The 17,495-nt window shown below is 44.3% G+C and overlaps 1 protein-coding gene across 1 annotated transcript in view; it reads right to left on the bottom strand.

Moving 5' to 3' along the window:
* ambra1b (autophagy/beclin-1 regulator 1b) overlaps window positions 1-17,495 on the bottom strand; it is a 63,492-nt gene that overhangs the window by 28,217 nt on the left and 17,780 nt on the right. The window contains exons 10-16 of the mRNA XM_064930497.1: window positions 16,033-16,214; window positions 15,588-15,698; window positions 15,145-15,333; window positions 14,581-14,735; window positions 13,892-14,031; window positions 1,931-2,038; window positions 1,511-1,704 (exon numbers count right to left, since the gene is read on the bottom strand). Coding sequence (XP_064786569.1) covers window positions 1,511-1,704; window positions 1,931-2,038; window positions 13,892-14,031; window positions 14,581-14,735; window positions 15,145-15,333; window positions 15,588-15,698; window positions 16,033-16,214 — 1,079 coding nt within the window. The remainder of the gene's footprint in view (window positions 1-1,510; window positions 1,705-1,930; window positions 2,039-13,891; window positions 14,032-14,580; window positions 14,736-15,144; window positions 15,334-15,587; window positions 15,699-16,032; window positions 16,215-17,495) is intronic.

Genomic DNA, 17,495 nt, shown 5'->3' with positions numbered 1-17,495 from the left:
GCCACTCCTGCGTTGTCTTGGCTGTGTGCTTAAGGTCTCTGTCCTGTTGGAAGGTGAACCTTCGCCCCCAGTCTGAGGTCCTGAGTGCTCTGGAGCAGGTTTTCATCAAGGATCTCTCCGTACATCTTTCCCTCGATCCTGACTAGTCTCCCAGTCCCCGCCACTGAAAAACATCCTCACAGGATGATAATGCCACTACCATGCTTCACTGTAGGAATGATGGCAGTTTTCCTCCAGTCATGACGCTTGGCATTCGGCCAAAGAGTTCAATCATGGTTTCATCAGACCAGAGACAATCTTCAGGTGCCTTTTGGCAAACTAAGCGGGCTGTTATGTGCCTTCTACGGAGGAGTTGCTTCTATCTGGCTACTATACCATAAAGGCCTGATTGGTGGAGTGCTACAGAGATGGTTGTCCTTCTGGAAGGTTCTACCATCTCCACAACTCTGGAGCTCTGTCAGAGTGACCTTCTGTTTTTTCGTCACCACCTTGACCAAGGCCCTTCTCCCCCGATTGCTCAGTTTGGCTGGGCAGCCAGCTCTAGGAAGAGGCTCGGTGGTTCCAAACGTCTTCCATTTAAGAATGATGGAGGCCACTGTGTTCTTGGGGACCTTCAATGCTGCAGACACATTTTGGTACCCTTCCCCCAGATCTGTGCCTTGACACAATCCTGCCTTGGAGCTCTACAGACAATTCCTTTGACCTCATGGCTTGGTTTCTGCTCTGACATGCACTGTCAACTGTGGGACCTTATATAGACAGGTGCGTGCCTTTCCAAATAATGTCAAATCAATTGAATTTACCACAGGTGGACTCCAATCAAGTTGTAGAAACATCAAGGATGATCAATGGAAACAGGGTATGCCTGAGCTCAATTTCAAGTCTCATAGCAAAAAGGGCTGAATACTTATGTAAACAAGGCATATGTATTTTTAATACATTTTCAAAGATATCTTTATAACCTGTTTTCAATGTCATTATGTAGTATTGTGTGTAGATTGATGAGGAACTACATTTTGGATTAAGGCGGTAACGTAACAAAATTAGGAAAAGGTCAATGGGTCTGAATACTTTCCGAATGCACTGTATTTGTTCATTCTAGGTATATAATATTGACGCTTTATCTGTGGAATGAAGACATACATTTACACTGCCGTTCAAAAGTTTGGGGTCACTTAGAAATGTCCTTGTTTTTGAAAGAAAAGCAAATTTTTTTGTCCATTAAAATAACATCAAATTGATCGGGAGTACAGTGTAGAAATGGTTAATGTTGTAAATGACTATTTTAGCTGGAAACGGCTACACTTTCCAGTCTACACTGTATTTCTGATTGATTGATGATATTTTAAATGGACAAAATAATTAGCTTTTCTTTCACAAACAAGAACATCTCTAAGTGACCCCAAACTTTTGAGCAGGAGTGTATTTCTGGGAAAGGCTAATATCGGCCTATAATATCAGTCAACAGATTTATCGGTTGGGCTCTAATTATTATTACTATGTCTCCTACCATAAGCAGCAGCGTGGGAGGTGCTGGGCCTGGGGAGGTCCCTCTCTGTCTGCGTCTCTGCGTTCTGCAGCTGGACGATGGGCGTTTGAGTGCCCTGTGAGTTCACAGAGGGGGCGGGGTGTCGGGGCTGGAGGCCAATGGCGTTCATGAGACCCATGTCTCTGTCAAGTCTCCAGCTGGAACGACTGGGGGCCCTTGGAGAAGACAAACACCACAGAGAAGATTGGCTGGACACTCATAACAGTTATGGGTTGTAAATTCTGGAACCTTCCCCCAAATTCCCCGGTTTTAAAATTTGAGGATTTCTGGAAAACCTGGGGATTTGGGATAAGTTTCCGAATTTTGCCACAGTTCAGTGCACACAGCGAGCAGGGTAAGAGAAAGGTGTCAACAACTCCTTCTGGGTCCTAGATTCCTCACCCTGGTCGATCTGTACTGCGGGTTCTGCTGGTTCCACCACTGCTGTTGACTGTGAATATGGGCTCTGAGCTTGCTTCGGCCGGGCTCTCTCCATCACTACGGTAGAACCTAGAGAACAGACAACATTTATCATCGGCGACGATGTCGTCATAATTGGATCTCTCCATAATGCTTTCACCATCGTTTCCTATGACCTAAAAGAGCTTATGGACATGAATAATGAATCGCCTCTACCCTCTGTTATATTGGTGAATGCACAATTGCTGGAAAATAAACTGGATGAGCTCCGTTCGAGACTATCCTATCAATGGGACATTAAGAACTGTAATATACTCTGCTTCTCCGAGTCATGACTGAACAGGGACATGGATAACACAAATCTAGCTGTTTTTTCCCCAATGCATCGCCAGGACAGAACGTCAGAGTCCGCTAAAATGGTGGGGTCTCTCTAACAACAGCTGGTGCGCAATCTCTAATATATAATCTCTATAATAGGAAGTCATGAAGTTCTGCTCGCCCAAGTTAGAATCCCTAATGATAAGCTGTAGACCATACTATTTACTAGGGCTGTCTCGGACCAAAAAAAATAATCTTAGTCAACCCGAAAGTAGTCGCTTTGTTTATAAAAGGTGTAGCCTATTTTTCCATTTATAGACACACCCTGTGTTTTAATAACATCAACTATATATGTATTGAGCTAGTCTGATGCATTCAGCTTACTGTTGGATGAAATAAGACAAATTACTCGAGAGCCAGAGATCAAGATACCCAGAAAAAAAAAACTACTGGCTTTGTCAGATTCTGACATTACTCTCCTGAAGTTGCTGGAAATAGGCTACACGCGGAGTTGGCAAGTTCTCATGTGGAATGCCAATGTATCTTACCATATCTACCATGCTTGACAATTATGTTTTTCATATACACATTTTATTGAAAGTTTAATTTGATTTATAATAACGTCTTCGTATCTCAAAACCATTGTCACGTGGTTAATCAAAATTCCATCCAATTCTAAATGAATATGATACAAACCTAAAAATATACAAACCTGACTTCTATTTCCATTGCCAACTATGTAAAAATATCCTATAAGGCCAACAAATAAAAACATTGCAGCCTGAAGGTAAATATCCTATAAATCACATTGGCTACGCATGGCCTGTCTGAAATCAATTTAAAACATTGCATCAACTATTAACTTGGGTCCGGCCTGAAGCTCCTTGCAACATATTCTGGGCCCTCAGCGTTTCCTGTGCCAGTGAGCTCGGGACAGACACAGCTGTAGGCTATTTGCACAAGGGATAACAAGTAATGAGGTAGGCCTATTTTATGACATTTCTACTGGATCAGAGCAAGACATTTTTCCCTTTCACGCTGAGTGGTTATCGAAAGGGAGAGAGCTGGAAAGATTTTTCAAAATCATTGAGAATGACTAACTCAATGTGATGTAAAAAAAAAAAAAAAACTGGTTTGCTTGCCGTTTGAGGTGAAGAAAACATTACTTAGAGAAGTTTCACAGCTCATTAGTGATGGCGCATTAACCAATCAGAAAAACTATAAAATCCTCAAATCAGCACATTTATATTCCTACATTTGAGGGCAGGCCAGGTAGCCTATAGGCCATCTTCTAGTGGGCGCTCTTACTCAACATTGACAGGAGTACTCGAAAGGAAAGACCATGACTATATTCACCAAACTTGGAAATGGAATAAAATAAGACCTTTCACAAGTGTAGCATAGGTTGTGCGCTCTGCAAACAACGTGTCCACTCCGACAATGAGAACAGTAAAATATTATTATTCCAGCCTATTGAATGAATTAACAAACAGTAACGTAACCAAACAAACATTGTAGATTATACATTATAGGAATTAACAGTAAAATATACTACTGGTAATATTTACTACATGACCAAAAGAATGTGGACACCTGCTCGAACATCTCATTCTGAAATCATAAGTATTAATATGGAGTTGGCCCCCCTTTGCTGCTATAACAGCCTCCACTCTTCTGGTAAGGCTTTCCACTAGATGTTGGAACATTGCCACATGGACTTGCTTCCATTAAGCAACAAGAGCATTAGTGAGGTTGGGCACGGATGTTAGGCAATTAGGCCAGGCTCGCAGTCTGTGTTCCAATTCATCCCAAAGGTGTTCGATGGGTTTGAAATCACACCGATTTCCACCGATGTTCAGTGGGTTCTTCCACACCGATTTCGACAAACCATTTCTGTATGGACCTCGCTTTGTGCATGGGGGGGGCATTGTCATGCTGAAACAGGGAAAGGGCCTTCCCCAAACTGCTGCCACAAAGTTGGAAGCACAGAATCATCTAGAATGCCAATGTATGCTGTAGCGTTAAGATTTCTCTTCACCCTAACTAGCCCGAACCACTGCTTCAGAGTCCAATGAATGGAGACGAGCTTCACACGGGTCCTGCCGACGCTTGGCATGGCGATTGTAGGCTTGTGTACGGCTGCTCGTCCATGGAAACCCATTTCAGGAACTCCCGACGAACAGTTCTTGTGCTTACGTTGCTTCCAGAGAAAGTTTGGAACTTGGTAGTGAGTGTTGCAACCAAAAACAGATCATTTTTACGTGCTACGCGCTTCAGCACTCGGCAGTCTCTTTCTGTGAGCTTGTGTGGCCTACCACTTCACAGCTGAGCCGTTGTTGAAACGTCTAGGAGCAACTTCACAATAACACCACTTACGGTTGACCAGGGAAGTTCTAGCAGGAAGAACTGACTTTTTGGAAAAAGGTGGCATCCTATGACGATGCCATGTTAAAAAGTCACTGAGCTCTTCAGTTAAACATTGGCAGTAGAATGGCCTGTCTATGGAGATTTCATGGTGGTGTGCTCAATTTTAAACACCTGTCTACCAGCATGTCACCTGTGCAACTACAGCAGGAATGGGCAACACCAGTCCTCCGGAGCCTGATAGGTATCACTCTTTTGCCCAAGCACCTGCTAACACACCTGACTCCAATAATCAACTAACCATGATCTTCAGTTTACAATACAATTAGTTTAAAATCAGCTGTGGTTGCTAGGGATGGGGAAAAGTATGACATCACTCTGGCCCCCGAGGACTGGAGTTGACCATAGAGGGACAAAAACTATAGATCACCTTTACTCCACACACAAACAAAGCTCTCCCCCACCCTCCATTTGGCAAATCAAACCATAACTTAATCCATCCGATTCCTGCTTACAAGCAAAAACTCAAAATTTGACGTACCAGTGACGTGCTCACCACAGAATTGGTCCGATGAAGCGGATGCTAAGCTATAGGACTGTTTCACTAGCACAGACTGGAATATGTTCCCGGGATTCATCCGACGGCATTGGAGTTTACCACATCAGTCACCGGCTTCATTAATAAGTGCATAGACGACGTTGTCCCAACAGTGACCATAAGTACATATCCCAGCCAGAAGGAATGGATTATAGGAAATATCTGCATTGAGCTAAAGGCTGGAGCTGCCTCTTTCAATGCGCAGGACGCGTATATGAAATCCAGCTACGCCCTACAATTAACCATCAAACAGGCAAAGCGTCAATACAGTACTAAGATGAATCCTACAGTACCGGCTCTGACGCTCGTCGGATGTGGCAGGGCTTGCAAACTATCCCGGATTGCGAAAGGGAAAACCAGCCGAGAGCTGCCCAGTGACGCGAGCCTACCAGACAAGCTAAATGCCTTCTATGTTCACTTTGAGGCAAGCAATACTGAACCATACGTGAGAGCACAAGCTGTTCTGGATGACTGTGACCACGCTCACCATAACCGATGTGAGTAAGACCTTTAAAACATTCACAAGGCCGCAGGGCCAGACTGATTAATAAGACGCGTACTCAAGAGCATGCGCTGACCAGCAGGCAAGTGTCTTCACTGGAATGTTCAACCTCTCTCTGATCCAGTCTGTAATACCTACATGTTTAAAGCAAACTACCATAGGTATTGTGCCTAAAACACAAAGGGACCCCGTCTAAATGACTACTGCTCCGTAGCACTCACATTTGCAGCCATGAAATATTTTGAAAGGCTGGTCATGTCTCACAACACCATCATCCCAGAAATCCTGGACCCACTCCCAATTCGCATACCGCCCCAACAGATCCGAACACAACCCCATTCACATCGATGAGTCTATAGTAGAGCAGGTCGAGAGCTTGAAGTTCCTCAGCATCCTCATCACTAAGGATCTATCATGGTCCAAACACACCAACACAGTCATGAAGAGGGCACGAAAACACCTCTTCCTTCTCGGTAAGCTGAAAAGATTTGGCAAGGGCCCTTAGATCCTCAAAAGATTGACTAGATGCATTTACTGCTTGGTATGGCAACTGCTCAGCATGCAACCGCAAGGCACTAGAGGGTAGTGCGTACGGCCAAGTAGATCACTGGGGCAGAACCCCCTGCCATCCAGGAACTCTATACCAGGTGGTGTCAGAGGAATGCACAAAAATTTGTCAAAGACTCCAGCCACCCAAGTCATAGTGTGTTCTCTCTTGTACCACATGGCAAGCAGCACCGGAGCGCCAAGTCTGTGACCAAAAAGCACCTGAACAGCTTCTACGCTGAAGCGATAAGACTGCTGAACAGTTAAATGGCTGCCAGGACAATTTATTATTTGTTTATCCATCCATCCTAATTGTTTTGCACTGATTGCCTTGCACTGGCTCGATGCCAGCATTTCCCAAACTCAGTCACTTGCACACCAAGGGGCACACATTTTGTTTTTTGCCCTAACACAACACAGCTGATTCAAATAATCATCAAGCTTTGATTATTTTAAATCAGCTGTGTAGTACTACAGCAAAAACAAAAATGTGCATCCCTTGGGGCCCAAATGACAGAGCTTGGGAAACGCTGCTCTACGGTACACCCACTAGACTCTAGCCACACACACACACTTTACATAGTTCTTTCTGAAAGTTTTCAGACCTCTCGCTATGAGGTGGAAGGAATTATCCACAGAGCTCAGAGACAGGATTGCGTCGAGGAACAGATCTGAGGAAGGTTACCAAAAAATATGTCTGCAGCATTGAAGGTCCCAAAGAACACAGTGGCCTCCATCATTCTTCAATAGAAGACATTTGAAACCACCAAGACTCTTCCTAGAACTGGCCGCCAAGCCAAACACCGCAATATGGGGAGAAGGGCCTTGGTCAGGGAGGTGACCAAGAACCCAATGGTCACTGACAGAGCTCTAGAGTACGTCTGTGGAGATGGGAAAAACTTCCAGAAGGACAACCATCTCTGCAGCACTCCACCAATCAGGCCTATATGGTAGAATGGCCAGACGGAAGCCACTCCTCAGTAAAAGGCACATGACAGCCCACTTGGAGTTTGCCAAAAGGCACCTGAAGACTCTCAGACCATGAGAAACAAGATTCTCTGGCCTGATGAAACCACTCTGTCCTGAATGCCAAGCGTCATGTCTGGAGAGAGCGTGGCATCATCCCTATGGTGAAGCATAGTGGTGGCAGCATCATGCTGTGGGGATGTTTATCAGCGACTGGGAGACTAGTCAGGATCGAGGGAAAGATGAACGGAGCAAAGCACCGAGTGATCCTTGATGAAAACCTGCTCCAGAGCGCTCAGGGCCTTAGACTGGGGTGATGATTCACCTTCCAACAGGACAACGACCCTAAGCACACAAACAAGACAACACAGGAGTGGCTTCGGGACAAGTCTCTGAATGTCCTTGAGCGGCCCAGCCAGAGCCCGGACTTGAACCCGATTGAGCATCTCTGGAGAGACCTGAAAATAGCTGTGCAGCAATGCTTCGCATCCAACCTGACAGAGGTTGAGAGGATCTGCAGAGAAGAATAGGAGAAACTCCCCAAATAGAGGTGTTCCAAGCTTGTAGTGTCATACACAAGAAGGCGTGAGGCTGTAAACGCTGTCAAAGGTACCTCAACATAGTACTAAGGATCTGAAAACCTGTACATTTGATTTATTAAAAACAATATATATATATATTAAATTAGCAATAATGTCTAAAAAAATGTTTTTGCTTTGACATTATGGGGTATAGTGTGTAGACTGATGAGGAATAAAAGCAATTTAAATCAACTTCAGAATAAGACTATCGTAACAGTGGAAAAAGTCAAGGGGTATGAATACTTTCCAAAGGCACTGTAAACTGCTGTTACTGTGTTAATTATAAATCCTGATTGCCTAGTCACTTTAAAACCTTACCCACATGTACAGAACCAGTCAAAAGTTTGGACACCTACTCATTCAAGGGATTTTCCAAATATTTAGTATATTGTAGAATAATAGTGAAGACATCACAACTATGAAATAACACATATGGAATCAGGTAGTAACAAAAAGTGTTCAATCAAAATATGTTATATTTGACATTCTTCAAAGTAGCCACCCATTGCCTTGACAGCTTTGCACACTCTTGGCATTCGCTCAACCAGCTTCACCTCAAATGCTTTTCCAACAGTCTTGGAGTTCACACATATGCTGATCACTTGTTGGCTGCTAAGCCCTTCACTCTGCGGTCCAACTCATCCAAAAACAATCTCAATTGGTAAGGTCGGGGGATTATGAAGGCCAGGTCATCTGATGCAGTACTCCATCACTCTCCTTCGTGGTCAAATAGCCCTTACACAGCCTGAAGGGTGGGATGGGTCATTGTCCTGTTGAAAAACAAGTGATCGGTGGGGCTAAGCGCAAAGCAGATGGGATGGCATATCGCTGCAGAATGCTGTGGTAGCCATGCTGGTTAAGTGTGCTTTGAATTAAAAAAAGAAATCAAAATCATGGACCGTGTCACCAGCAAAGCACCCCCACACCACACCTCCATTCTTCACGGTGGGAACCACACATGCGGAGATCATCCATTCACCTACTCCGCGTCTCACGAAGACCCGCGGTTGGAACCAAAAATCTCCAATTTGGACTCCAATCAGACCAAAAAGGACAGATTTCCACCGGTCTAATGTCAATTGCTCATGTTCCTTGGTGTCCTTTAGTAGTGGTTTCTTTGCAGCAATTTGACCATGAAGGCCTGATTCAGGCAGTCTCAACTGAACAGTTGATGTTGAGATGTGTCGGTTAAATGAACTCTTTGGAGCTTTTATTTGGGCTGCAATTTCTGAGGGTAGTAACTCTAAATGAACTTGTCCTCTGCAGCAGAGGTAACTCTGGGTCTTCCTTTCCTGTGGCGGTCCTCATGAGTGCCAGTTTCATCATCGCGCTTGATGGTTTTTGCGACTGCACTTGAAGGTGCTTTCAAAGTTCTTGAAATGTTCCGGATTGACTGACCTTCAAGTCGTAAAACTATTTGAGCCGTTCTTGCCATAATATGGACTTGGTATTTTATCAAATAGGGCCATCTTCTGTATATCACCCCTACCATGTCATAACACAACTGACTGGCTCAAACGCAAGGAAATACATTCTACAAATTTGCTTTTAAACAAAGCACACCTGTTAATTGAAATCGATTCCTGGTAACTACCTCATGAAGCTGGTTGAGAGAATGCTAAGAGTGTGCAAAGCTGTCAAGGCAAAGGGTGGCTACTTTGAAGCATCTGAAATATAACATTTATTTTGATTTGTTTAACCTCTTGAAACTCTGGGGGCGCTATTTCATTTTTGGATGAAAAGACGTGCCCGTTTTAAACAAGATATTTTGTCACAAAAAGATGCTCGACTATGCATATAATTGATAGCTTTGGAAAGAAAACACTGACGTTTCCAGAACTGCAAAGATATTCTCTGTGCGTGCCCTAGAACATGAGCTACAGGCAAAACCAAGATGAAACGGCATCCAGGAAATCAGCAGGATTTTTGAGGCTCCGTTTTCCATTGTCTCCTTATATGGCTGTGAATGCGAGAGGAATGAGCCTGCCCTTTCTGTCGTTTCCCCAAGGTGTCTGCAGCATTGTGACGTATTTGTAGGCATATCATTGGAAGATTGACCATAAGAGACCACATTTACCAGGTGTCCGCCCGGTGTCCTGCGCCGAAATTGGTGCGCAAACCTCAGCTGCAAGTATTTTTCCATGGAATTCTGAGAAGAAAGCAGGCTTCCACGAACGATATATCAATGAAGAGATATGTGAAAAAACACCTTGAGGATTGATTCCAAACAACGTTTGCCATGTTTCGGTCGATATTATGGAGTTAATTCGGAAAAAGTTTGACGTTGTTGGTGAATTTTCGGTTCGTTTCGGTAGCCAAATGTGATGTATAAAACGGAGCAATTTCTCCTACACAAAGACTTTCAGGAAAAACTGAACATTTGCTATGTAACTGAGAGTCTCCTCATTGAAAACATCCGAAGCTCTTCAAAGGTAAATGATTTTATTTATTTGGTTATCTGGTTTTTGTGAAAATGTTGCGTGCTAAATGCTACTCAAAATGCTAAGCTAGCTTAGCATACTCTTACACAAATTAGTGAATTGCTATGGTTCAAAAGCATATTTTGAAAATCTGAGATGACAGTGTTGTTAAGAAAAGGCTAAGCTTGAGAGCAGGCGCATTATTTTCATTTTATTTGCGATTTTCAGAAATCGTTAACGTTGCGTTATGCTAATGAGCCTGAGGCTTTATTCACGATCCCGGATCCGGGATGGGGAGTATCAAGAGGTTCTTTATGGTTACTAATAAAGAATACTAATAGAAAAAACCCCTGGAATGAGTAGGTGTCCAAACTTTTCACATTGACTCGGTACTGGAACTCCTTGTGAATAGCCTCGTTTGACTGTTTCACAGTTTTTAAACAAATATTTTTCTTTTTAACTCTGCACTGTTGAGAATGGGCTCTTAATGTTTTTCCTCATAGTCCTGGACTATCGGACCACCATTTTATTACGTTTGCAATTGCAACAAATAATCTGCTCAGACCCCAACCAAGGAACATCAAAAGTCGTGCTATAAATTCACAGACAACACAAAGATTCCTTGATGTCCTTCCAAACTCCCTCTGTCTATCCAATGACGCCAGAGGACAAAAATCAGTTAACCACCTAACTGAGGAACTCAATTTAACCTTGCGCAATACCCTAGATGCAGTTGCACCCCTAAAAACTAAAAACATTTCTCATAAGAAACTAGCTCCCTGGTACACAGAAAATACCCGAGCTCTGAAGCAAGCTTCCAGAAAATTGGAACGGAAATGGCGCCACACCAAACTGGAAGTCTTCCGACTAGCTTGGAAAGACAGTACCGTGCAGTAACGAAGAGCCCTTACTGCTGCTCGATCATCCTATTTTTCTAACTTAATTGAGGAAAATAAGAACAATCCGAAATTCCTTTTTGATACTGTCGCAAAACTAACTAAAAAGCAGCATTCCCCAAGAGAGGAAGACTTTCACTTTAGCAGTGATAAATTCATGAACTTCTTTGAGGAAAAAATTATGATTATTAGAAAGCAAATTACAGACTCCTCCTTAAATCAGCGTATTCCTTCAAAGCTCAGTTGTCTTTAGTCTGCACAACTCTGCCAGGACCTAGGATCAAGAGAGACGCTCAAGTGTTTTAGTACTATATCTCTTGACACAATGATGAAAATAATCATGGCCTCTAAACCTTCAAGCTGCATACTGGACCCTATTCCAACTAAACTACTGAAAGAGCTGCTTCCTGTGCTTGGCCCTCCTATGTTGAACATAATAAACGGCTCTCTATCCACCGGATGTGTACCAAACTCACTAAAAGTGACAGTAATAAAGCCTCTCTTGAAAAAGCCAAACCTTGACCCAGAAAATATAAAAAACTAAAATCGGCCTATATCGAATCTTCCATTCCTCTAAATTCTTTTAGAAAAGGCTGTTGCGCAGCAACTCACTGCCTTCCTGAAGACAAACAATGTATACGAAATGCTTCAGTCTGGTTTTAGACCCCATCATAGCACTGAGACGGCACTTGTGAAGGTGGTAAATAACATTTTAATGGCATCGGACCAAGGCTCTGCATCTGTCCTCGTGCTCCTAGACCTTAGTGCTGCTTTTGATCTCTAATAAAACTGTGAAGGACCTCGGCGTTACTCTGGACCCTGATCTCTCTTTTGAAGAACATATCAAGACCATTTCAAGGACAGCTTTTTTCCATCTATGTAACATTGCAAAAATCAGAAACTTTCTGTCCAAAAATGATGCAGAAAAATGAATCCATGCTTTTGTCACTTCTAGGTTAGACTACTGCAATGCTCTACTTTCCGGCTACCCGGATAAAGTACTAAATAAACTTCAGTTAGTGCTAAATACGGCTGCTAGAATCCTGACTAGAACCAACAAATTTGATCATATTACTCCAGTGCTAGCCTCCCTACACTGGCTTGCTGTCAAAGCAAGGGCTGATTTCAAGGTTTTACTGCTAACCTACAAAGCATTACATGGGCTTGCTCCTACCTATCTCTCTGATTTGGTCCTGCCGTACATACCTACACGTACGCTACGGTCACAAGACGCAGGCCTCCTAATTGCCCCTAGAATTTCTAAGCAAACAGCTGGAGGCAGGGCTTTGTCCTATAGAGCTCCATTTTTATGGAACGGTCTGCCTACCCATGTCAGAGACGCAAACTCGGTCTCAACCTTTAAGTCTTTACTGAAGACTCATCTCTTCAGTGGGTCATATGATTGAGTGTAGTCTGGCCCAGGAGTGGGAAGGTGAACGGAAAGGCTCTGGAGCAACGAACCGCCCTTGCTGTCTCTGCCTGGCCGGTTCCCCTCTTTCCACTGGGATTCTCTGCCTCTAACCCTATTACAGGGGAGAGTCACTGGCTTACTGGGGCACTCTCATGCCGTCCCTGGAAGGGGTGTGTCACCTGAGTGGGTTGATTCACTGATGTGGTCATCCTGTCTGGGTTGGCGCCCCCCCTTGGGTTGTGCCATGGCGGAGATCTTTGTGGGCTATACTCAGCTTTGTCTCAGGATGGTAAGTTGGTGGTTGAAGATATCCCTCTAGTGGTGTGGGGGCTGTGCTTTGGCAAAGTGGGTGGGGTTATATCCTTCCTGTTTGGCCCTGTCCGGGGGTGTCCTCGGATGGGGCCACAGTGTCTCCTGACCCCTCCTGTCTCAGCCTCCAGTATTTATGCTGCAGTAGTTTGTGTCGGGGGCTGGGGTCAGTTTGTTATATCTGGAGTACTTCTCCTGTCCAATTCGGTGTCCTGTGTGAATCTAAGTGTGCGTTCTCTAATTCTCTCCTTCTCTCTCTCTTTCTCAGAGGACCTGAGCCCTAGGACCATGCCCCAGTACTACCTGACATGATGACTCCTTGCTGTCCCCAGTCCACCTGGCTGTGCTGCTGCTCCAGTTTCAACTGTTCTGCCTTATTATTATTCGACCATGCTGGTCATTTATGAACATTTGAACATCTTGGCCATGTTCTGTTATAATCTCTACCCGGCACAGCCAGAAGTGGACTGGCCACCCCACATAGCCTGGTTCCTCTCTAGGTTTCTTCCTAGGTTTTGGCCTTTCTAGGGAGTTTTTCCTAACCACCGTGCTTCTACACCTGCATTGCTTGCTGTTTGGGGTTTTAGGCTGGGTTTCTGTACAGCACTTTGAGATTTCAGCTGATGTACGAAGGGCTATATAAATAAATTTGATTTGATCTTAAGTAAGCATTTCACTGTAAAGTCTACACCTGTTGTATTCGACGCATGTGACCAATAACATTTTATTTTGATCTCCACTGAGGGATTCCTTCATGTAATCACAGACAATGACCTCATTACAGACCAATAATTGACCCGCTCCAATCCAGAGGCTTCCTGTTTACACTGGCTATTAGAATAATCGAATCAAGAGACCAATCAAATTCAATTCGCCACCAGTGTTGGAGGTGGTGGTATGGAATACACTGAACTCATGATACCAGGAACACAAAGTGTATATTGAGGACTACAAAAACAAACAAGTCACCAATGCACCACCCCGATATCAGATATAAGATTTACAAAATGGTCACAGAGGAGCACTACTCACACGGGCCTGCAGATGACCAGGTCTCCTTTGTTGGTCCCGTAGGCCAGGCCCATCCCCGGGTCTGGAAGCCATCTGGCTGAATTGATGCTGACGTGCCGCCGCTGGTCCGGAGCCATAGGGTAAACCACGTTGAACACCATCTAGGGAACAATTGGAGAACCCAGACAAACAATCATAAACGTCCAACATCACTCCAGTGTCCCTGCACATTGTAAATATGGTATTGTAATTGGAACGGACACTGTATATAGTATCCTTACTTATTGTATTCATATTTCGTATGTTTTTTACATTTTTATACCAGAATGACTTTGTTATTGCATTGTTGGGTTTTGAGTTGGCAAGAAAGACATTTCACTGTACTTGTGACATTAAAACTTGAAACTAAACAAATGCACAATAAAGTGAACCCTTTGGGTATGGGTAAAAGCCATGTCCGCTAGTCGCGCTCCAAGTCCCTCTACAAACCTGGGTTGTGTTCATTAGACACCAAATAGACAAACGGGGAGGGATTACCTGGACTCATTTAATAATTTTCCAAAGGTTGCCATAGTGACCACCACCCCGGTAGTATCAATCTGTGGTACTACCCTTCTCCCTCACTGTTGACCTTCACGAACATACGTTCACATGTAACCAGCGAGCTGGTCTTTTCCCTGCATTAGGGGGGGTCTTTCTGTCTGTCTCACCCTGATGGAGGTCTCTCCACCGTGGGGCTGTTGCAGCCGGAACACTTGCGCCACCATGTGGTCGGTGGAGGGATGCAGCAGGATCCTGCGGGAGGCCAAGCCCACCATCACGTAACAGCCCATGGGAGACAGGCTCACCGAGATGGCATTGGGACCTGTGGGAGGATGGAAGACAAACGTTAAGACTGACAAGGTTTGGCAAGACTCTCCTAGGATATTATTGTACTGTAGTTACGGTTCACCATCTATAATATTCTGTTTAGTGCACCAATTTTACTAGATTCAATGTTTTAGATTCTCTAGTTCAGTTGTTTCCCAAACCTCTCCTCGACTACCTCCTACAGTTCGACTCATTTGATGTAGTCCACAACTAGCACAACCTTATTCAACGAATGAGATGATTAGGTTGACCAACTGAATCAAGTCTGCCATCACTGGATTACCTCAAATAAGTGGATTGGCCGGGGGCACTAAGGGGAGAGGTTTGGGAAACACTGCTATAGCTGTATCCTGAAGGTCAAGTCCCTGGCTGCAAGATGTCCTCTACTACGTGACAAGACTTACCAAATCTTTTGGTGTAGAGCACCTCCCCCAGGTTGTGAGGTGCCAAGGAGTACACAGCCAAGATGCCCTCATCAGGGAAGCCCCGCTGGCTGCTGGGTATGAACACGGCCAGGAGCTGCCCGTCCGCTGAGATGTCACAACTGGCATCGTTGTAGATCTTACAATTTGGCACCAGCACATTCACAGAGGCTGGAGGGGTGGCAACAGATATACACGACCAGGCAAACGTACACAATGTCAATAATACAGTAGACCTCTAAAGTAAACGCAATCAGAGCGGCAAACATAGCTGTTCAAACAATAGGAGAGCAGGGACCGGTTTAGGAGGATCTAAGGTTACAGAACTTTCAGACAGAAATGTATTGTGTGGAAATGATAAGATCGTCTGTCAGATAGAATAGGGAATTGTGTCGGCGTTGCAATGTTCTGAATGTTTTACATACCGTTGCTGATCTCAGGTAGATCGAACTTGGTGAAGTCCCACCACTGCAGCCGATAGGTGGTGTTGGCTATGTTGCTGGCCACCGCCGACTGGCCGTCCCCGATTGAGGCACCTGAGAGAAATTTGGTCAGTGGATAGGCTATTGGATGTGAAAGAGGAGTAGTGTCTACCACTATTGCAAATAACACAATAAAATGGATAACATTGAGATGTATGAGAGCAATCAAGTAGTTAGTTGTTGCCCACTTGAACTGTACTGGCTTGGATATTCTATTTTACACCTTGGTTCCACCAACAAAAATGGATGGGTAAATCAGGCCAGCGAAATACAGCAGTAGAGTGAAAAGGGCATTGCAGCGTACTCCTTTTACAGTGATCACATCCATACAGGACAATTCAACCACACTAAGCAGAGTGTACTCTAGTGAAACAATCTTGGTTAGTACCTGCTAGGACCCTGTTGACAGAAGAGTGGGTGGCCAGGCCAGGCTGTCCCCTCTCGTGGAAGATTCCAGCGTAGGGCAGGTACTCAGGCAAAAGAAACCGCCGAGGAACGAATCGCCCCAGTGAAGGCGCAGACATCCTGGCGTTGCGTGGTGTTCGGTGCCTCGTCCTGTCTCCGTTGTCACTGTTAAAACACACACAGCAGTTATTGGGAGAAAAAGAGGCTGTTGGGTGAAATGTGTGGTGAAGCTGAATGTTCAATGTAGGATGATTGTAATCCAGGCCTGGGCAATTATTTTCCATGGAGGGCCACAGAATATATTTTTGCCATCACAGGCCAGAATCACAGTACAGGATTATACATAATGTATATGACTGATAGATACATCTATCTGTGAATCATTATTAAACAATCAGCACCACTGAAATAACTCTTGTTAAAGGGTATGCACAAAAACACAAGAGAGAGAGAGATATTACATTTAAACTACTCAATCAGCGTGAGGAGTGAAGTCTCTGATGGGCATTGACTAGAGCAGTGAAGTCAGGTATAGTTTCTGACGTCGCTATGCACAGGATTGCTGAGAGTCAGTAAGAGATGATCTGTGCCTTGACTTGTTATGTTTCACCAGTGAAAATGCCTGTTCACCTACATAGGTTGACCCAAACAGTACAAACATCTGAGCATGACTCATAATCTTTGGAGAGTTTTGTTCATAGAGATGCATAGAACCGTGTCAGTGACATTGGAGAACTATTCAAAACAATCACTGCATCAGACTGAAGATCGATAAGCTCAAGTTGCATGTCAGTGGGAGCGTTATCCACGTTGAAGGTGAAAGGAGAGGAAACCAACAGCATGTCATTTTCCAACACTTTGAAATCCTCAAAACGACGAGAACTCACCGTTCAAAGCACACAGCAGCGATGTATACTTCTCCCGCTGGTCATCTGATAGGGAACAGACTAGTAGTGTCGGAAGGCGAGTGAGGTTGTTGACTTCTACTTGGCGGGTCAGGAGGGGTAATTTTCCCTTGAAGGCTTTGACAAGGCTGTACATCTGATGCAAAAAGGCCCTTCCCTTGTAGTTTGGAATTCAGTTCATTCACGAGGGACATGATGTCCACGGTGAAGGCAAAAATCAGCCAACCATTCTTTATCTTGCAGTTGAGGGAAATCCACATATTTTCATTTCATTTACAAAAACTCTTGACTTCAGGTTCCACACCCTTTTAAGCACCTTCCAACCTCAGCCATCTCACGTTTGTGTGGAAGGGGAAACCTGCTTGACCGACTCTCTTCAGACAGTGAGACAAACTGCCTGTGGTTTAAAGTCTTATGAAGTTTACCACTTTAGTGACTGTATCCACAAGGCTCATTTTCAGAACACATTTAGAGTACCTCCTGGTGAATAATCCAATGCAGGAAAATCATTTTCTGATCTGGTTTCAGCTCAGCTACTTGA

Source organism: Oncorhynchus masou, chromosome 22 (genome assembly GCF_036934945.1).
Source record: "Oncorhynchus masou masou isolate Uvic2021 chromosome 22, UVic_Omas_1.1, whole genome shotgun sequence".
Lineage (NCBI taxonomy): Eukaryota > Metazoa > Chordata > Actinopteri > Salmoniformes > Salmonidae > Oncorhynchus > Oncorhynchus masou.
This window is presented reverse-complemented; position numbering and strand designations above follow the sequence as displayed.